Raw genomic sequence first — 22,444 nt, forward strand, 5'->3', positions numbered from 1 at the left:
ATTGGAAACAGAGTTTCATTCAACCCCCATAGTTCAACTTTTAGGCCATTTTTTTTTCAAACACTTTTAAAAACAGGTTTAGGGAACACTTAAGATATGAACTTTTGCATAACATTTGCCCTTTTACTCTAAAACTACCAGTTAGCTGGCATTCATTTCAGATTTTCCATAAAGATTCTGTATTGTCAGTTTCATTACTTTCAAGGACTCCTTTCATAGGGTTTTGATATTAATTTGACAGACCCTATCTGGAATAAACTTTCCCAATATTTCTTTTTGAGGAAGCTAGTTGCTTCTCCTCATCAGCCTAAGTTGTATCATTCAAAAGTTTGTATTTTTACAGTGTAATAGTTTTTCTGGCAGTTTGACCCCTCAATGTCTTTCTGTAGAAATTATTTTCCTTATAGCCCAGGCCTCAATACTTTTCTATGAAAATTATTTTCCTTAATAGCCTGGGACAGAGTAAGGAGAGCTGGTGAGATATGTCCAGACGTGAGTTTCTTCTTGATTTTGATGATGAATCCGTGAGTCAAAATAAACCCAAATCCAAGATTTTTAGCCGAGGATGTAACTGTTAAGTTTAGAAATCATCCTTCATCAACCACTCTTGGAAGATTTCATGCAGAGAGCAACATGCTTTATGATTAGTAAAATCGCCTAGAGACCTTTTGGACTTCACCAGAGAGGAAATTCTTAATTTGTGTACCCTGGAACTTTGAAACCTCTTTTTAGCAAGAAATTTATTTACATGTATGAAGAAATTTGTCTTACTGGCTCATCTTAGGTTTTACACTAGAGCACAGTATGAGGAAGGTCAGTTCTATTATAGTCCTCCTCAGAAACCTTTCGTGGAAGAAATAAAAAAGGGGGCCTTTGTCTCATTTCCACCATCTTTTAGGCATAGTAGATCTACCCAGGAAAGTGATTGGTTCTCAGTGAATGTAGGTTTGCGGCAGGGGTGTGTGATGTCTCCATGGTTGTTTAATTTGTTTATGGATGGGGTTGTTAGGGAGGTGAATGCAAGAGTTTTGGAAAGAGGGGCAAGTTTGAAGTCTGTTGGGGATGAGAGAGCTTGGGAAGTGAGTCAGTTGTTGTTCGCTGATGATACAGCGCTGGTGGCTGATTCATGTGTGAAACTGCAGAAGCTGGTGACTGAGTTTGGTAAAGTGTGTGGAAGAAGAAAGTTAAGAGTAAATGTGAATAAGAGCAAGGTTATTAGGTACAGTAGGGTTGAGGGTCAAGTCAATTGGGAGGTGAGTTTGAATGGAGAAAAACTGGAGGAAGTGAAGTGTTTTAGATATCTGGGAGTGGATCTGGCAGCGGATGGAACCATGGAAGCGGAAGTGGATCATAGGGTGGGGGAGGGGGCGAAAATTCTGGGGGCCTTGAAGAATGTGTGGAAGTCGAGGACATTATCTCGGAAAGCAAAAATGGGTATGTTTGAAGGAATAGTGGTTCCAACAATGTTGTATGGTTGCGAGGCGTGGGCTATGGATAGAGTTGTGCGCAGGAGGATGGATGTGCTGGAAATGAGATGTTTGAGGACAATGTGTGGTGTGAGGTGGTTTGATCGAGTGAGTAACGTAAGGGTAAGAGAGATGTGTGGAAATAAAAAGAGCGTGGTTGAGAGAGCAGAAGAGGGTGTTTTGAAGTGGTTTGGGCACATGGAGAGGATGAGTGAGGAAAGATTGACCAAGAGGATATATGTGTCAGAGGTGGAGGGAGCAAGGAGAAGAGGGAGACCAAATTGGAGGTGGAAAGATGGAGTGAAAAAGATTTTGTGTGATTGGGGCCTGAACATGCAGGAGGGTGAAATGAGGGCAAGGAATAGAGTGAATTGGAGCGATGTGGTATACCGGGGTTGACGTGCTGTCAGTGGATTGAATCAAGGCATGTGAAGCTTATGGGGTAAACCATGGAAAGCTGTGTAGGTATGTATATTTGCGTGTGTGGACGTATGTATATACATGTGTATGGGGGGGGGGTGGGCCATTTCTTTCGTCTGTTTCCTTGCGCTACCTCGCAAACGCGGGAGACAGCGACAAAGTATAATAAAAAAAAATAAAAAGATCTACCCAGTGTGACTTTGGGGATTCTTCCTCATATTGAGTTGGATTCCAGTATGCCCTCAATTCACCAACAATTATACTTATTTTTGCTCTTTTCAGTCTGAGCTGAAAGCTTTTTGTCAAACCCTCCTTCTTATGGGTATGTTATCATTACATGTGGGACTGACTAGAGAGGAGAGAAATGTAGATTTTGAAGGCTGAAAAACCTTTTCTCTAAAAGGGAATGCCCGATGAGCTGTTCTGCCTTGCCTTCCCCTTCTTTTTAACAAGCAGACATCTTTATTTCTTTTGTAACCACCTTAGGTAGGCACTGCAATTTGTGAATTATGAGCTGCAGCAGATGGGTTAGTAATGTCAACATAGTAGCATTCACTTACTGAGTGAGAGTTAATTGATTTATTGAACAAATTGCTTCTGGGATCCAATGATTGACCAAAAAGGTTGAGAAAATATGAAGCTTCACCACTGATATAAGAGTAGGAATGGTTCTGACCCTGGTATCTCCCAAGGAACATCTCATTGCTCTTAGGACAACTCCATGGAGAGAAAAGATTTTTCAACTTTCAAAACCTGCATTTTACAGTACACTTACCTTCAATGTGAACAGCTTTTACCCTTAGCTCTCCTACACAAAATATAGATAATAAATACTGTTAGGAAATTCAGTTAGGATATGTAACATAAACGTGATGGAAGTCTCCTTTCAGAGGTATAAGTATGTGAAATGAGCATAGTCTCACTTTGAGTTCTAGTGAAGAAATTACTGACTTCCATAGATTTCATAGGTTGTTGAAAGGGATATTTTCTTGTAATAGCAGTCATTATTTGCTAGAAATGTGTAATTTAATTGATGATAAAGGTGGAGAGTTGGATGTATGTCAGTATTGTACTAAAGGTGAAAGTGCAAGGGATGGGAATCACTTACACGGATGGATGTAGCAGCGAGGTTGTGTCTTTGTTGTGAAGACGACCTTGTGATGCCGGGTTCCCATGCAGACACTGCGGCAGCGAAGAAGTGTGCTGTTTGAGGAGACAACATTACACGTGGTCATCTCGGGGCTCCATCTCCGGTGTTAGCTGTGCCTACTCCAGAGCTATATACTCAACCATTCCATAACCATGGGACCAACAATCACCTTAACTACAACTGCTATCATGATAACATCCTTGACCTGGAGACATCATTTGTGGATGACCTTGCATTTACGCCTACTGGCCTAAGCCCAGCGATGATACTTCTGAAATTGATGCTACACAGCTGTAATGCTCAGAGCAACGCCTGTTACTGGTCCTCCTCAGGTGATCCTCGAAATGTTATCAGACGTGTCCCAATAACCGCATGTGTGTGTGTTTGTGTGTGTGTGTGTGTGTGTGTGTGTGTGTGTGCGCGCGTGCGTGCATCTGCTTTTGCTGCCTCGTGTGTGCACTAATCTTTGCTGCATAATGATGTGTGTGGCTTGTATATGTTACTATCATTAATATTCTTATCATTTTCTTCAAGCCATTTCAGAAGTAAATAAAGTACACTTTGATTGTACCAACTGGTCTATAGATAAGATGGGCTTTGCTGATAACACTCATTGGTCTTATAGACATACAAGCTGCCCAGAATGACCTTGGACACTTTAAGTTTTGCAAGGGTCCTTTGCTAATCAAATGGCCCTATGCTCTCAGTTGCTTGCAAGGTACAACCATACTCTCAAGTAAATGCAATTTTGTAAAGCAGTTATGTAGCTGAATTATAGATGCATAGAAAATATGATTTTTATTTCATTCTGGCCTTACATTTACAATATTTAATCCAAATAATGCATAAACAAATGACATTGTCAGATTTATCTGCTGTGTAATGTATGTTGTGTAGGGGAGTTGCCTTATATAATGATAGTAAGGAGCTCATTAGTATTCAGAATATATCATACTTCTATCTATGTCTGTTGGCTTATTTAATTTGTATTAGTTGTGATATATTCCTGTTATGTTAATGCATGGCTTGTCCATTCAGGTACCGGATGTGACAATGGTTGGTGGCAGTGTAGCAGGTAGCCATGGTGTAGAAGAAGTTCGTGTTGTGACAAAAGCGACAGGATCAGAAGAACCTGTTCCCACTATGGCTTGCTTAGCTATGGAAACTAAAGGTGTGCTTCAAGTTGATTTAGGTGGCCAAGCTAGCCTTCCACGTGCCTGGTCCAACCCTCAACTATCTAGTCATATTCGGCCTGGGCTGGAACCACCATTGGTACACACCGCCACTGTCACTGATGCAGTGTATGAATTAGATGTTGCACGTGGTATCTGTGTCAAGACCTCTCGGGAAGGTTCACCTCTCACCCCTGAGCGACGACAGAGCATGCCAGATATTGGGTCAGTTTACTTTCTTGTACATCTCGGTTTTTCATTCTTGATTTGCTTGTTGGACTATATATCTGTTGAACTGTGTATTTCTGTACTGGTCATGTGAGCTCACTGCAGTCAGAAAGTTCATGCTTTTAAGTGTGGACCTCCAAATTATTCCAGGTAAGTGGATGCTAGTTTTCCTTCGCTTCAGATCATGTGACTGGATTACTCACATTTTTCAAAGCACCTCTAAAGGTATCATATTTATAGTAAATTACCTCAATTCAATTGAGCTGAGAAGTGCCCCTTCCATTCCAGGTGAACTATCTGATTGAGTTCTTTTGAATTAAAATAACACAGTAAGGTGAATCCCTGAGCCCTTTATATTATAATGAATGCAGTAAGATGTTCTCGGTCTTGCCTATTTCTCATCAGTCTTCTGGTTCCATTGGTTGTGATGGGGCGGTTTAACTTCACATTCTTTGGGAACTGACAGTTCAGAATCACTTTTTGTCTGTGTAAACCAGAGAGGATCTTACTTCTGGTCACTGGTTCCTTGTTCCTGTTGATGGCCCTCTTCTCTTCCTCAAATTAACTGTTTCTTATCCCATGCAAGCCACATCAGCAAGCTGATTTCATATGCTGTACAAGTAAGACAAGCAAGAGTCTTCACAAGAAATGAGGTTGTCAACAGTACTATTCATAGGTCTCTCAGACCATTGGGGTAGTGCAAAGAAATACATGGAATGCAAACAGTATCAGACATTTGGGCCTTTTCAAGGCTGTTTATAATGGTGGATGAGACCATGGTCTGATTGATAAAATAACACAAGGCATATTTCTGTACTTAATTTTTCTGATATTTAGTTTCATTTAATACTGGAATTGCCTGTAAAATAAAAGCCCTAAAGAAAGATCTTGGCTACTAGGGAGGAGAGAATGTCTTTCATCTCCACACTTACACAAGAATCAGTCAGCAGCATAGGCTGAACCACATAGTGTGGATCAACCAACAATAGCATGTGAGGAACCACCCCACACTCGCACACCTTCTACGTTGCATCACCAGTGGGCCATGGCTCATTCACGGGGTATAAGAGCACCAGCCATATATACAATGTGGAGTTACCAGTGGCATTCTTTAGGGCTCGATCTTAGGGCGACTATTATTCTTGATCTGTATAAATTACTTGCCAGAACGACTAGATTCATACCTGAATATGTTTGCAGATGACACTAAGGTCATGAGAGAAGTCAGGAATGATGAGGATTGCTTCAGCTTACAATATTACTTAGACAAGCTTCAAAGTTGGTGAGATACATGGTTAATGAAGTTCAGCACAAGCAAATGAAAGTAATGAAGATGGAACACAATAAAAGAAGGCCTCAATATGACTAATCTAGCAGGTAAAAAACACATTAATCTGAGTGTAAAAGGAAATTAGGGGATGATATTGTATCACTTCTCTCCAGAACACCATGTCAGTAGAATTTCTAAAGAGACATACTGGCTTCTGGTTATTTTTTGATTGCATTTAAACACGTATAAGATGTTCAGTTAGAACTTACATTGGACACAGATTACAATGTACATCTCAGGTTTGGGTACCTGACTCAAAGGAACATTAATACACTAATAAAGGAGGCCTAAAGAAGGGCAACAAAGTTGGTCCCAGAAATAAGAGGCCTGATTTAAGGGAGACATTAGAGGCTTTAGATTTTACCCTCTGTGAAAGAGAGCAGAATGAGAGAAGGCTAGATTAGAACATTATTATTTCTTTAAAGAGACATTCAGAACAATGAACAGTTATATCTAAGATGTGAAGAAGTGACAAGAGTTCATAGCAAGAACATGTAATGAAAAATGTAAAAAAAATTAATTTTTAGTAAGTTATCATGTACATAATGGTTGTTCATTTATCAGGATTTTTCTCTCATAATTTAATAATTAGAGAACCATCATTTATCATTAGGCTAATTCTTTATCTTGCGACAGAATTTTGAATCTTTACCCCTATTGATTTCTGTGTCTGTCTGGAAATAGGGAATAGAAATGATCAAACTCTTTGTAATTCAAATAAAAGATAATGATAACAGAAAATACCATAAGTTCTATTAGCTATAGATCAGATCATGTTGTATTCACTCCATCCACAATTTAATGGGGTGGATCAAATACATACAGCTTCTGCACATCTTTTACACATTGTGGAGATACCTGTGGAAAGATGAGAAACTGTGATAAAACTTATGTTTGAAATATGCCACCTAGAGGATAAGGTGAAGAAATAGTAGAACATAGCAAGAGACCAAGAGAAATACCAGAAAGCATCAGAGGCAGTGGACAGATTAAGTAACAATGTGATGAAACATGAATACATAACTAGAGGATGCTCCTAAATGTGGGTACACTTAAAGAAGAGGGTTCCCATGAAAGGCAGAAGATAAAGTAGGAATGCAGTCAACCCAGTTCTCAAAGAACAATGAAGAGTGAAAGGGTGAAGTACACTTAAAGAAGAGGGTTCCCATGAAAGGCAGAAGATAAAGTAGGAATGCAGTCAACCCAGTTCTCAAAGAACAATGAAGAGTGAAAGGGTGAAGGGGTAAGAACTAGATGATACTTGTCCTGAAGAAAACCAAAAAGCAGAGGCAGTATGAGAGGAGCATAAGTCTGAGTATTTTGACACAGCTAGGCAGAATGGAATGTGTTATTAAGCCGTAGAGGAGGCCATGTATATATTTAGAAACATGATAGTCAGGTAATAGCATAGTGCAGTGGATGGTAGACATAGAATAGTATATCATTCAAGACAGCTGTGTGGCACTGACATTGTAGATCTTAGACAAGATTCAAGACATGGAGAAGGACATGTTATTATGGTAGGAGATAATGTAAAGGTGGCTCACTATGCTAATGAGGGAAGTTGTACAGGGGAAGATTATTAGAAATGAAGTCTATGAAGATATTTAGGCTGGCAGAGGGCCATCTTCCAAACAGTGAAAGGGAGCATATCAAAAATCTACATGACATGTTGGACTCAGCGGTCAAGAAATAAAGAAAGTAAGAAGAACAGGGAAATACAGGTCAGGTTCAAGGGAAAGTCCACTAGGGATAACATTTTATGTGAAGATGTGTAGCCGAGTTGCTGAAGCAGCCAAATAAACTTTCCAAAGAAGAGGGATTTAAATGACTTAACAACAAGAGAGAGAGAGAGAGAGAGAGAGAGAGAGAGAGAGAGAGCAAATGGCAAAAAACAAGAGGAATGGATCAGGCTAAAGGGAGAAATGACACCCACTACAAGCTTAGGAAAGTCCAGAAGCTGAAGGTTTTGTATACAAAGGCAGATGAGCTAATGGCAGTTGGGAAGGAGTTGGAGCTCAAAGACATTAGAAGAAACAATCACAATATTGTTTTAGTGGTGGAGACAAAACTTGCAGAAGAGATGAAGTATATCTTGATCCCCCAAGGTGGGTATGAGGAGTAAACATTAGCAAGGAGGAATGAGGGAGAAAGAAGAAAAAGGGATATATTTAAGTTCCAGGAAACCTATGTCAGTGGCACAATCAAGTTACCAAATGAGTAAAACTACTGTGGGAGGGAAGTATTTAGTGGTGCTGTTAGTGTGATTCAACCTTCCTGTGAAATGCAGTGACCTAGAGCAGATATATATTGAGTTCAGTGAAGAAACAGTAAGGATGGTGAAGGAAGTGGCAAGGCACTCCCTCAGAGATGGTAAAGTCATGACAGTTGGGGATTTCATGTACAGGAAAATACAATGGGAAAATTTGGATTTCGAAGACAAACATCAGGGAGGATGATACGTCATCTCTGCTAGATTTTGTTTTTACTCATAATACGCATAGCCTTACTTAACACTGGGGTTGCATTCCTGTAAAACCTGTTGCTTAGTGATTTATCATTAAATGAGCAATTGAAACCCAGTCTATAAGGAGAGTTGCATTATTAAGCACTAATTTTCTTTATCGAAATCATAAGTACGGAGTATAAGTGCAGCAATCAGGATCTATGAAATGGAAATGCATAAGATGCTAAAACAAGCGATGTATCCATACAAGAACCAAAAAAAGTCCACAACTACTTACCATAGCCCACATCTGTTTTTTATTAAGATACCATCGGATTCAGGCCCTCTAGACCCTCATCTGCTCACTTCTGTAGAGCAGAAAAGAGGTGGTCGTTAGAGCTGGTTAGCTGGTTGTTGATTTTTGGACTTGGATGTACACTGAACAGACATGCTCTGACAACAACAAACCCTTGTTGCATAATATCAAAGAACTGTGAAATGGCATTCTTCAGTGGTATAATCTCTCATTCCTGCCATTTTGCTTCTTTGTGCCTCCCAATTTCCTGGCACAACCTTGCAACTCATTGATACCTTATTATTCAATGATATATCACTCCAGAAGCCAACAATTTATATTTGGGAAATGGATGAATTATTGGCAACTGTGTATGGGGTTAAGTTGTGTGTCTGGCATCCTTCTCAGTGTGTTTACAGATAGAAGGAAGACAGGACCACTTTTTTATAGTATAGATTTAATGAAAACTTCTCAAAATTAATGATAAGGAGTGAGGTGGTGGTGCACTTGGCTATAGCCATGTATATCTCACCAGCACCATGTATATCTCATGTACATCAAACCATCTAAGCAATTTTAATTTCACATCTATACTAAAAGCATCTTCCTGTGATTCCCCATTCCCAAGTGCCATTATTTTTCTTGGCAAATGTACTGAAATGCCTGCACTTACTTTGGAGATGGGAAAAATGGGTTAAACTATGAAAAAACCATGGTGAGCTCAAACTTTGGGTGAAGCTTACCACCAGTGGGTGAAATATTCTACTTCATCATAAAACTCATTGTGAATAAAAAGATACCTTGAAATATCTTGAAATAGTTTATTATAAAAGAAAAACAATATTTTTTACTTGAGAAATATGAGGAAAATATTTTTCTTTTCAAATTTGTCACAACTACAAAGTGATGTTATCCAAAACTGTACCCAAATTCTCGGCTGTTGTAAGAGTGAAGCATCACTTTTCGAGCTTTAGTCATACAGGGCACCCCTCTTGCTTGAAGATAGAAGATATCAAATATGATTCACCATTTAGAAGAAATGATGAAATAGTACTTGATTATTACTGTGGTTGAAGAGAACACAAGAAGTGGATCTAAATGGAGGAAAAGACTTCAAGAGGAAATACATTTGTGCAGCTACATAGAGCTGATTACATTCTTGGGGAGAGGGAGTTCAATAACAAGAGAACAAACCAGTTCTATAGAAGGTTTTGTGAAACCACAATGGAGTCAAACATGGGTACCTTTGGATGTTAATAATGGTGGAAGATTGAAAAGGAGAGGGATGAGTCAACAAAGCATGCAAAAAAGTGAAAGACCTATTAATTGTACTATGTAGAAGGTACAGATGACCCTGCAGCCAGCCAGCATGTGAAAGATTCAAGCATGCAAGAAACGAGTACTTGAAAAGTAAGGGAGGAGGAGCAAAGATACTTTGAAGAGAGTAGTTTTTACAAAACAAAAGACAAATCAAAACTTTTCCATAAGTTTATTAGGAAAAAATTTTTAGTTAAAGAGCAGCTAGTCATGCTATGAGACTCAGAAGGAAGAATTCTTGGAGATGAAGAAATATTTCTGAAAATGAATTGTAGGTTTAGTTGTTTTCACAGTGGAGGACAGTACTGCCCCTAGTGTAGGAAGGTAAGAGGGGGAAGAAGTCTTGAAAGTGTAGAAATTGATAGAAATGACATAATCAGGCTATTAAAATAACTTGACCCATATCAAGCTTATGGTCCTGAAAAAGTCCCCTCATATGTGCTGAAGGAATTTTTGAAGGCCTGGCCACTCAAAGTATTGTACAATAGGTCACATAGGGAAGATACAGTTTTAAATACATGGAAAACAGCAGATATGGTTATATATGTTGATTTCACTAACAAGTATGGTCTGTGAAACAATGGAAAAGATGATCAGATAATAGAGAGTGGCTACTTGCAAAAGAGAAACTACCTAACTGGGAGACAATATGGATTCATAGAAAGAAGGTTCATGCATCACAGATATCTTAGAATTCTGTTACAAGGTGAGCCCCAGCATAGATGAAAGAAGTGGATGAGTAGACTGTGTTATCCATAACTGCCAAGAAGCTTTTGACCGTATGACATGGTAGGTTGATTAAGAGGCAAGAGTTACAGGCAGGAGTAAGGAGTAGATTTCTTCACTGGACAGAATATTACCATGGTGGAAGGGAGGAAAGGATGCAGGTAAGAGAAGGATTCTTGAAGTGGGTTGGGAACAACATTAGTGGACCACTGGGCTTGGCCTTGGGCATTGCTATTCTTGAAGTGTTTGAATAACTTTCCCGATGTACCAGACCCTTATCTACACATGTTTGCAGATGGTACCCAGGTCATGAGAGAATAAGAAGTCATGATAATTGCAGAAGCTTACAGAGGGACCTGGACAGCCTTTAGATTTAGTTTGATGAGTGGTAGATTAAATTTTATCTGTGTAAATGCAATGAGGGGAGTCCACAGTGAAAGAAGGCTTTGGTGCAGTTATTACTCAATGGGAAATAACATATTGGAATCTATGTGGGAAAGAGAATTAAGGGACCTCTCACCAGAGTTGCATATCAAGGAGAATTGTGAAAGGGGCAAACTGTCAGCTGGCAAATAGGATCACATGTAGGTATATGGATGAGAATATATTTGGTAAGCTCTTCACAACATATTTTAGACCAAAACTGGATTATGCCTCACAGGTTTGGTGACCTTACTTAGAGATTCACATGTACAAAGATCTGATTGAATGAGTCCAGAGAATGGACAAATATGGCACCTGAATGAAGAAAGCTGGGCTAAAATGAGTGGTTGAGGGTTACACATTGGTTTACCATGGAAGCGAGAAGATGGTAACATATTACAGTCTTCTAGTTTCTTATCAGTTGGATGGCATCACTAGTAGACAATTCTTCCTAAGATGCAATGCCAGAGTAATCTGAGGCTATGATGAAGCTGGACAAGAAGATAGTTAGAAAGGATGTAAAAAGATACTGTTCTGGTGTAAGGGTGGTGGATCGTTGGAATAGACTAAACAAGGTAATGGTTAAGGCCAGCAGTTGACAGGAATTTAAAAGACTACTTAATGGTTTAGAATGTTCAAGAGATGAACCCTATGAGTATAGAACTCTCTTCCTATATTGTACATAGAGGTGATTATGCATCCTCAACCCATGCCTGTTATGTTAAACATGGGTTTCCACACTCATGAAAGTACTTCTTAATTTTTAACTTGACAGTGTCTCTTTTGATGCTAACTCCAGTCACAAAATACTTCCATTACAGTCCCCAGTCATACTTTGTCTGAAATATTCCCTAGCTCAAAAGATTTTGCTCTTTAAATCTATTAATTTCTTCTGTGATTTACCTCTTCTTGTACCTCTTCCCCCTATACAGATAGATAGAGAGACAAGCAGATGGACAGAAAGACACACAAAGAAGAATAGAGGCACAGAAAAAAATGAAAAAAAAATGGGGGACTATCACTCTTGATAGATTTTGTTAGATTTCAGGAAATATGAAATATCAGTAGATGGTGCCTTCTACTGTTCATAAAGGATAATTTCTTTGGATAGGAATTGTATGATAATACTATTAGTTTACAATCTTCCAAAGAACTTCAGTGGTCCAGAATACGTGTATGTAGAGAATAATGAAGGGACAGTAAAGGAGGTGAAGGAAGCAATGAGGCATTCCCTCCTTGGAGATGGTAAAAAGTACTTATTAATAGGAGATTTCATTTACAGAGAAATAGACAGGGAGAATTCAGATTCCCATGGAGACTAAGTCATGGAAATACAGATTTCTTGAAAGTGCACAGAACTTCCTGCATCAACATGCCACAGAGTATATGAGAACAGGGAGGATGACACACCATCTCAACTTATCTTCACACACACTCTATACCAAAATGGAACACATGGAGTATTATGACTCGATTAGAAAAAGTGAACATATAGAGCTCATTTTTGAACATGTGGGAGCAGAGGATGTGAGGGAGGTCAGACAGGGCACAGGAACAGGAAGTATGGTCATGGCAGCTACATGGAAATTATGAGATTCTTTGAGAGTATTGCTTAGGAGAGAGAGTTGTGTAATAAGAGTATGGACCAGTACTATGGAAGGATCTGTGAAACCTGTACTGAAGGGGTCAGATTATGGGTACCTCTAGTGGCCAGTAGAAGAGGAGAATCAAAATGGAGAGAGATATAATGAAATGAGAGGGCACAGGGATGTACCATGGAGGAAATATAAAAGGCTCTGCAGCAAGCCAGCTTATAAAAGATACAGGAGAGCAAGGAATGAGTATCACCAAGTAATGAGGAAGGAGCTAGAGATTTTGAAAACAGTATTGTAGAAGAGGAAAACGATTATCTAAAACTTTTCCATAAGTTTAACAGGAACAACCTCTTGATTAAAGAGCAGCTAATTAGGGTAAGGGGGGAAGAGGGAAGAATTCTTGAGGATGACAAGGAAATGTGAAGAATTGACTTATGAATTCAGATGTGTTTTCACTCTGGAGTTCAGTAATACACCAGCATTACCAAGGTGGGAGTTCATATATCCTGGAATATATAGAAAGTGATGCAAGTGACATAATCAGGCTAGTAGAACAACTTATACCATACAGTGCCCATGATCCTGATGAAAAATCCCCATATGTACTGAAATAGTGTGCAGAGGCACTTGTCAGACCACTTGCAATAATGTTCTGTAAGTCGTTAGAGAAAGGGGTGGTTCTAAAGATATGAAAGAGGGCAAATGTTTTGCCTATATGTAAGGAGGAGGATCTAGAAAATGTGGCATGTTTTCTCTGTGGAGGATCTTGCACACAAGTATTACCAAAGTAGTAGAGGGATGAAATCTTGGAATGTATAGTAAGTGATAGAAATGACATAAGCTGTTAGAACAATTAATACCATATTAAGCCCATAGTCCCAGTGAAGGATCACCATATGTGCTGAAAGAATGTGCAGTCATTTGCTGGACCACTAGAAATATTTTTCAATAAGTTAATATAAGAAGGGGTTGTTATAAAGATGTGGGAGAGGACAAATGTGCCTATAGATATGAAAGGTGATCTGGAATTTTTACTGAACTACAAGCCATCCTCACTGACAAGTATGGTTTTTAAAACATTTGAAAGATAATCAGGATGTAAATGAATGTCTGCTCACAAACTAGAAATTTCCTAACTGTGGAGCAACATGGTTTTAGGGAAAGTAGGTAATGCATAAGTAAAATGCTGGGTATCCACTTCAGTGGTTTTCAATTTGCACTCCTCTGACCCAGGTTGCTGTCTTTTCTTTCTGTCTCACTAACATGTGGACTATCGGTATTTTGTCCATGAACATACAGAATCTCCTCGTCATATGTAAGGCTTGACAACACTTAACTCACACAGCTCATTCTTTATAACTCTAGATTTTCTTGCAGTGAGCGCTGTGCACTAGCCCTGCCTTTTGGCAAAATGGTAGGAGCATTATATAGAAGTAGTAGGTAGGAACATTTAGGCAGGATTATTAAGTAGAAACATTAGGTAGAAGCAGTAAGTAGGAACATTAGTTAGAAGAAGTCATTAGGAACATTAGATGGGAGCCTTTGCAAACACTGCACTAGAGTTACCCCCTGCCAGTGGCCTGTTAAGGGTTATGCACTGAAGGCTAAGAAGCAGCACTAGAGTTCTTTAGTTATGGAGACTCTTTTGCCATGGCCACCCCTTTGAGGGAGTTCCAATTGGAACAGGTGTCAGAGATATAGACAGATATAGATAGATAGATAGACCTCTATGTCAGGGTGAACTCCATCTTAGATCAAAGAGAGGGATTGGTAGACTGTGTTTTTGGAGACTGCTGAAATTCGTAGACCTTGTTTCTATCAGAGGTTGTTAAGAAAGTTAAATCTACAGGCAGAAATATGGGATGGGCTTCTTCACTGGATAGAATACCTCACTGGCAGGGAGCAAAGAACACAAAGTAAGAGGTGCATCTTTGAAGTGGGGTGGGGTTACAAGTGGCTTGCTGTAGGGTATGGTCTTAAGACACACTGATATTTTTGTATATGGGAATGGCTTGCCAGATGGTCTGGGATTGTATCTAAACATGCTTACAGATGATGTCCAGGTCATAAGAGAAATAAAGAATTATAATGATTGCATCATCTTACTGGGGGACCTGGACAATCTTCAAGTGGGTCTGATAAATGGACGATGAGATTCAGCCCAAGTTAGTGCAAGGGAATGAGGATGGGACAGTGTGAAAGAAGACTTTGGTGCAATTATTACTTAATAGGAAAAGATTATGGGACAGTGTGAAAGAAGACTTTGGTGCAATTATTACTTAATAGGAAAAGATTATAGGACTATGAGGATGAGAGATGTAAGGGTTAGTATTGTGCCTAATGTATTGCCAGAGCTACATATTAAGAGTAGTGTGAAAGATGCAAACTTTCTGCTGGTAAATATATGAATTGCATTCAAGTATATGAACAAATACATGATCAGTAAACTGTTGACTTGTACATCAGAGCAAAATTTGATTATGCCTCACAAGTCTGGTCACAGCACCTAAAGAAGCACAAAGAGGGAAGGAAAGGAGAATGGGGAACCTGAGAACAGCCTTAAACTTCTTAAATCACCTGGATGATACTGATAGTGAACAGTTCAAAAGATGCAGCACCAGAGTAACCACTGTCCATATCATAAAGCTGAGCATAATGCTAGTTGAAAAGGATGTTAAGAAGTATGGGTTCAGTGTTAGGGTGATAAACTGATATAACAAATATGCCCATGAATATTAGCAGTTTGCAAAGGCTTAACAGGGTACTTATTGGCATAGAATGTTCAGGAGATGGGGCTGCACGAGTGTAGAAGTCTTTCCCTGTATTGTACATATACTGCACAGCAGCAGTATCGTAACCAATGAGGTTAGGAGGTGTTGCTGCTTTGAATAGACACAAAATTGGGAAAAAATTTCAAGTTTCAATACCTCAAGGGGATACTCTAGTTTTCTAGAGTATCCAGATCTCATCCTGCCTTCATGTAATGACCTTTGAGGTGGAATCGAGGAGGAAGGCATTGTCCATATCTGTCAGGGCAACCTTTGTAAATACAGACAAACACCTGAGATTTGCTGGAATTTTTATAGTTTTTAGATAATTTTGGAACCCTGTTGCCTCAGGAAACACTGCACTGGAGTTGCCCTCTGGCTGAGACGACCGATTGAGGGTGATGATGCTGAATGTAAATAGGGTGACTGGATGCATCCACCTGTCTCCTCATACTTGCACAGAGTGTGTACCTCTGCTGTGCATAGCAATACATTGTATGCATCCTTACATCTCCTCCTGCTTACCTGCATGGGACAGGTGCCTTTCTTGTGCATTGTAATGTATGAGCTTGTGGAGCAGTTTAAATGTTATAACTTGTAAGTGCTTGGGATTGTGGAAACCCATATCCTTGGGCAGGGTGTATGGAGTGGAAATGGAGACAATGAATGCAAGTTATGTGAGGGTGTGAAAGGATGAGTGATATGGATGGGAATTAATGAAAATTGTCAGGGAAAAGGGAAAGAGGGATGTGCAACTTTGCTATTTCCAAGAGTGTGGAAGGCTGTTACAGAGCATGGGTGGAATGGATCAGGAATAGTGTGGGTGAAAGGAAAGTTTGGAATTGTGAAGTATGCACAGGTATGAGTAAATGTACCTGTGAATATGAAGACTACAAAGTAATAATGAAATGAAGCATTTTTTGGAGAAATTTGAATGGCTTTTGAACGGTCTTCAGAGTGAGAGAAATGTGGTTGTAATGGGTGATATGAATGTAACAGTGGGATGTGATGAATTTGGTGAGATAGTTGGTAAATGGGTAGTGCCCAAAGAAAATGAGAATGGAAGTTATCTTGTGGATGTTTGTACTGAGAGGGGTTTATTCCTTGCAAACACCGTTTTTCAGCACAAGATGATCCACAGGTATACATGGATGAGGAATGATGGAAGAGAAGAGCAAAAGGCTTTAAATGACTATGTGGCAGTGGATGAAAGATTGAGAAAGGCTGTGCTAGATGGTAGAGTTGTGAGAGGATTCTTTGGAGACTCTGACCATTTTGTAAGAAGATGAATCAGAAAAAATGTAGGGAAGGAGTTTGGGAGGAAGGTAACTGAAAGCTTGGATCGAAGTGTATTGACCCTATGGTCAATGCAATGAATGAGTTGTTTAAGATGTTTAGAGAAATTCTGTTAAAGGTTGTAAAATTAGTAGTTGGATGTAAGATCTTGAGATCTAGGAAAATATAGGGCAATGCATGATGGATGGAAGAGATTAGAAATGCTATGAAGGAGAAGAAAAAGGTATGTGGTAGATTGCTTGAAAGGAATGTACCAGTGGAAGTTAAGCATAAGAGGAGGGAAAAACAACGTGTAAGCGTAATGTTAAGAAGCTGATGGAGGAAAACAAAGAAAGAGTAGATAAAGATTTTGGAAGAAAGTAAGAGAAAAGTTTTAAGAAAATAAGAAATTGTACAGGAAGGATGTAAAAAAAGAAAGATGGATGTAAGAACAGAAATGTTAATGTGGAAAGTAAGGAGGGGAAGTTGCTGAATCAAAAGGAGGAACTTAAAGGAAGATTGACAAAATATTTTGAAGAAATGATAAATGTCAGAGAAGGGGTGGCAGCAGTTGTTACATGCATGGATATGGAGAATGGAAGGAAGATCATACAAGTATAAGGGCATTTTGCAGAAAGGGAGTTAAGAAGGGCAGTAATGAGGTGGAAGGTAGAAAACACACCTGGAGTGGATGGAAGAGAAAGTGTAATAGAGTGGATGCATCTGATATGCAACTTCTATTTACTATACCAATATTCATGATCTCTCTCTAGTAACCTATCCTCAGTTGAACACCATCTGTCCTGATATCTTACTTCTCTCTGAGACACAGTTGTCTGATGATTTCCTAACTAGTCCCTTTTCATATCTAACGATTCCAGTTCAGAGGTGGTGTTTGTGCTTATTCCAATATCAACACACCTGCTACATGCCATAAGGACCTCGGGTTCCCAAACTTTGATGTTTTATGTGGCTCAAGGTCTGTCTCCATACTACCACACTTTTCCTCTGATTCACCTTTTACTCTCCTAATTCTACAAATTCTGCATCCTTCGACTATGTAAACTCCTGCCATGAGACTGTGACATCCTCTCATCTGCAAACCGAGATCCTCTGCCTCAGGGATTTCAATGTTCAACATAGGGAATGGTGGAACTCCTCCCATACAGATGGTTGAAGGATTGAAGCCCTCACATTCTCCATTCTCAATGATTTAGAGCAAAATATCTCCCACCGTACCCATATTCCTGACTGCTGTGACCACTCTCCTAATATTATGGATTTGTTTTTCTCCCCTAGTCCATCCTGCTGTAAATACACAATATCACCCCAAATTGGATCATCTAATTACACCATAAATTCATCTATTTTAAAGGCACTTCTCCCCTCAGCAGGCCCTTCTAAGTGTAAATACTGGCACCTCAACAGAGCTGAGTGGAATAAGTTAAGTAACCTCTTCTCTGACCTTCCTTAGGTAAATTACTGTCTCTTCTGTGGTGATACTTCTGTCTCCACCAAATGCATGGCATAGATTATTTTTGCAGAATGGAAGTATTTATCCCCTCTTCCTCCAAGATGACCTCTCCCTCCAATCCATGGTTCAAACATTCCTGTTCTGAGGCCGTTTAGACAAGGGATCAGGCATATCACACTTGGAAAAATTCTCATTCATCTGGCTTCCATTCAGCTTTTATCACTGCTTGTAATCACTGCAAGCATGTTATCTGTGAGGCAAAGCATTCCTTTATTCAAAGGAAGTGCGATAACCTCTCCTCATCATCCACAGATAGGTCTTTCTGGTCTTTAGCAAAGGGCATCTTTAACAACTTCTGTTGCTCTACCTTTCCTTCGCTTTTCCATTTTGATGGTACTTTAGCAATCTCTCCCATAGACAAAGCAACTGTCTTTGTTTCCCATTTCTCCCTTGACTCCACTTTGGATGACTCTAACATTCATTCACCCCATGATGCTCCCCTTACGAATCCTATGCCCCTTCCCATGCTCTCTTTTTGGACTGTCTGAAAAGTGTTTCTTTCTCTGGACACAAGCAAGGCCAATGGTCTTGATGGCATCCATTCCAATGTACTGAAAGAGTGTGCTTCTGAACTTGCACCCCTACTTGCTCGTCTGTTCCGTTTCTGTTTAAACTCCAAAACATTTGTGTCTCCTTGGAAACATGCATTGATACATCCCATCCCTATGAAGGGTGACAGTTCTGACCCCTCTGACTGTTTTCCTATTTCTTTGACATCTACCATTTCTAATGTATCCAAATCCCTTCTCAACTCCAATATCCTTAAACACCTCGAAAATCACAATCTTCTCACTGATCACTGGTACTGTTTTAGTGAGGCAAGATCCACTGGTGATATTCTTTCCTATCTTACTAATATCTGGTCATCATCCTTGAAAGCTTTTTGGAATCATGTATAGTTACCCTTGACATATCTATGGCTTTTGATAGATTATGGCATCATGGTCTCATCTCTAAGCTCCCTTCTTTTCATTTTCCTCCCTCACTTTGCTGCTTCATATTTAGCTTCCTTTCTGGCCGATTTATCTCTGTGGTTGTTGATGGATCAGCCTCCTCCATTTTCTCCATTAATAGCGGTGTCACTCAAGGTTCTGTCCTATCCCCTGCACTTTTTCTCCTTTTGTACATAATTTCCTCTGCTCCAGAAATAAGCCAATGAACTCATACGCTGATGACTCAACACTGCATTCATCCACATCCTTCAATTCTGCCCCCACATCTCTTACTTGATCTGCATCTCATCTTGACACAGGTTCCTCAGTAAACTCAGACTTGGACAGGATATCTCAGTGGGTAGACAAAATCTTGTTAAGTTTAATGCCTCCTAGACCCAATTTCTACCCATCTCTCTTTTGAAAACTTCACAACTCTTGTCTTTCCTTTGACGGCTCTGTAAGTCCATCTCTTGACTCAGTGAACATACTTGGTGTTACTGTAACATCCACTCTTTCTTGGAAACCCCACATTACAGGAATAGCTAAGTCTGCCTCTAAGAAACTGGGTGTCCTATTTAGATATCGAAACTTCTTTTCTAATGAACTTTTGCTCTGTTTGTACAGGGGATTGATTCATCCTTGTATAGAGAACTGCTCTCACATTCGGGGTGGTTCTAGCGATGTATGCTTACTTGACAGAATTGATTTGAAAGTGATTCGACATATGAATTGTCACAGGCTAACTTCCAGACTTGATGCCCTTGCCCTACACTGCAATGCTGGTTCACTTTCCCTCTTCTATAGGTATTACTTTGGTTTTTGCTCCCGAGAGTTGGTTGCTTGTGTTCCCCCACCACTAGCTAGACCATGCAGTACTCAGCAAGCTGTTGCATCACATGATTATTGTGTAGCCATCAGCAACTCAAGGTAGGGCTGTATTGATTCCTGCTTCTTTTCCTACATTTTGAAGCTTTGGAACTCTCTACCTTCTCATGTTTTCCCCAATATCTGTGACCTGACATTTCAAAGGAAAGGTCTTCCACTTCCTCCAAAATTTGTAAATACTTTCCCTTGTCTTTTCTTTTTCATTTTCATAATTCTCTTTATATTTCAATTAAGGCCCAGCTTTGATGTGGACTTTTGTCCATGACTGAAGCCTTCAACATAAATAAAAAGAAAGTTGTACCTGAGGATTGGATGAGAGCTACTATTGTTCCTGTTCATAGGAAAATGTGCTAAGAATGTATGTAGCATATTTAGGGGAATTAGTCTGTTAAGTATACCAGGAAAAGTGTATGCAAGAATGTTGATTGATGGAAGTGACTGAATGCAGAATAAGTGAAGAGCAAGGTAGGGCTGTGTAGATCTGATTTTTTGGTAAAGATGACTGTGAAAAAGTATTTAGTGAAATGTAAGAAGTTTTCTGCAGCTTATATGGATCTGGAGAAAGCATATGACAGTGATGAGTGGAATGCTGTGTGGGATGTTTTAAGAATATACAGGGTAGGGGAACAACTGGTGGATGGTGTGAAAGCCTTCTGTGGAGGAGCAAGTTCATATGTATGAGTTTTTGTATATATATGGGTGTGAGGCAGGGCTATGTGATTTCACCATGGCTTTTTGATATATATATATATATATATGGATGGAGTTATAAGAGAGATGAAAGCGAAACTAGGGAAAAGGGGTGCAAAAATGGAGTGTGGCAGTGAGATATGGTGGCTAGTGGCAGGCCTATTTGTGGATGATACTATGTTGTTTGCTGAGAATGAAGGAGTTGCAGAAGGTTTAAGTGTGTTTTATGATGTGTGTAAGTGTAGGCAATTGAAGGTAAATGCAAGTAAAGTAAATAATGATGTTTGAAAGGAAACATAGTGAATGTTTGGAGTTTGTAAAACCACATAGAATGAAAAAAGAATGTAATACACTGTGCTTTGGACATGGGGGGGAGAAAGACTGGAAGAGGAGAGAGAATTTAAGTATTTATGAGCTGTCTTGAGAAGGTATGTAAGGGAGAGAGCAGTAAAGGGTAATAGAGTCACTGGACCCCTTAATAGAATAATGAAGGGTAGAGGTGTAAGTATGGAAGCAAAGAGAGGATTAAGGGATACCATGTTCCTCTCAACCCTGACCTATGCAGCCGAAACATGGACATGGAACGAGTCACATAGGTCAAGAATCCAGGCTGTGGAAATGAGCTGTTTGAGAAGAGCATGTGGTATGACTAGATGAGGAAAGAAATGAGGGGATGTATGAGTTATGTGGCTTGGCAGCAAATGCAAAGGGAATAAATTGTGGAGTGGTAGAATGTGTGAAATGCAATACTTTGAGGTGGTTTGGGTGTATGGAGAAAATGCAAGATTGGGTTTTACAAGGAGAGGGTATGATAGTACAGTTAAAGGGAATGGTGTGAGAGGAAGACTTCTTGTGACCTAAGTAAACAGAGTGGAAGAGTACTGGAAAAGAGAAATGGAGGAAGAATGCCTGGAATGGTGCTTGCCAGGGAGGCATGTAAAATCAGGGATAATTGGAGACTCTTTTGCCATGGGCACCCTCTTGAGTGGAGTTCCTGGAGGGAATGGGCATGAGAGATATAGATTGATAATTATGCAGTCTGCTTCAGAGAAGAACTCCCTGAATTGCAAGTTTATATTCAAGACTGAGAAGGGTAATATGTATATGTGCTTGTATGGGCATTCAGATGTGTGGAAATAAGAAGAGCATGGTTGAGAGAGCAGAAGAGGGTGTTTTGAAATGGTTTGGGCACATGGAGAGAATGAGTGAGGAAAGATTGACCAAGAGGATATATGTGTCGGAGGTAGAGGGAACGAGAAGTGGGAGACCAAATTGGAGGTGGAAAGATGGAGTGAAAAAGATTTTGAGTGATCGGGGCCTGAACATGCAGGAGGGTGAAAGGAGGGCAAGGAATAGAGTGAATTGGATCAATGTGGTATACTGGGGTCGACGTGCTGTCAATGGATTGAATCAGGGCATGTGAAGCGTCTGGGGTAAACCATGGAAAGTTCTGTGGGGCCTGGATGTGGAAAGGGAGCTGTGGTTTCGGTGCATTATTGCATGACAGCTAGAGACTGAGTGTGAACGAATGGGGCCTTTGTTGTCTTTTCCTAGCGCTACCTTGCACACATGAGGGGGGGAGGGGGATGTTATTCCATGTGTGGCGAGGTGGTGATGGGAATGAATAAAGGCAGACTAGTGTGAATTGTGTGCATGTGTATATATGTATATGTCTGTGTGTGTATACATATGTGTACATTGAGATGTATGGGTATGTATATTTGCGTGTGGGGACGTGTATGTATATACATGTGTATGGGGGTGGGTTGGGCCATTCTTTCGTCTGTTT

At 39.8% G+C, this 22,444-nt stretch overlaps 1 protein-coding gene and 1 long non-coding RNA gene across 14 annotated transcripts in view; one reads left to right on the plus strand and one right to left on the minus strand.

Moving 5' to 3' along the window:
- The window catches only part of Asator (tau-tubulin kinase asator), a 595,476-nt gene that overhangs the window by 499,959 nt on the left and 73,073 nt on the right, over positions 1–22,444 (plus strand). For all 13 annotated transcript variants that reach the window (XR_011712966.1, XM_071663284.1, XM_071663303.1 and 10 more), the window contains one exon: positions 4,075–4,433. Coding sequence is in view for 12 of the 13 variants with exons in the window: in XM_071663284.1 (XP_071519385.1) it covers positions 4,075–4,433 (359 nt within the window). In the remaining variant the exon portion in view is untranslated. The remainder of the gene's footprint in view (positions 1–4,074; positions 4,434–22,444) is intronic.
- Positions 6,517–8,616, minus strand: LOC139749446 (uncharacterized). Its single transcript, XR_011712975.1, has 2 exons — positions 8,511–8,616; positions 6,517–6,624 (listed from the first exon to the last, which is right to left on the minus strand). It is a non-coding gene; the product is annotated as an uncharacterized lncRNA (long non-coding RNA).

This window comes from Panulirus ornatus, chromosome 1 (genome assembly GCF_036320965.1).
Source record: "Panulirus ornatus isolate Po-2019 chromosome 1, ASM3632096v1, whole genome shotgun sequence".
In the NCBI taxonomy this organism is placed as follows: Eukaryota; Metazoa; Arthropoda; class Malacostraca; order Decapoda; family Palinuridae; genus Panulirus; species Panulirus ornatus.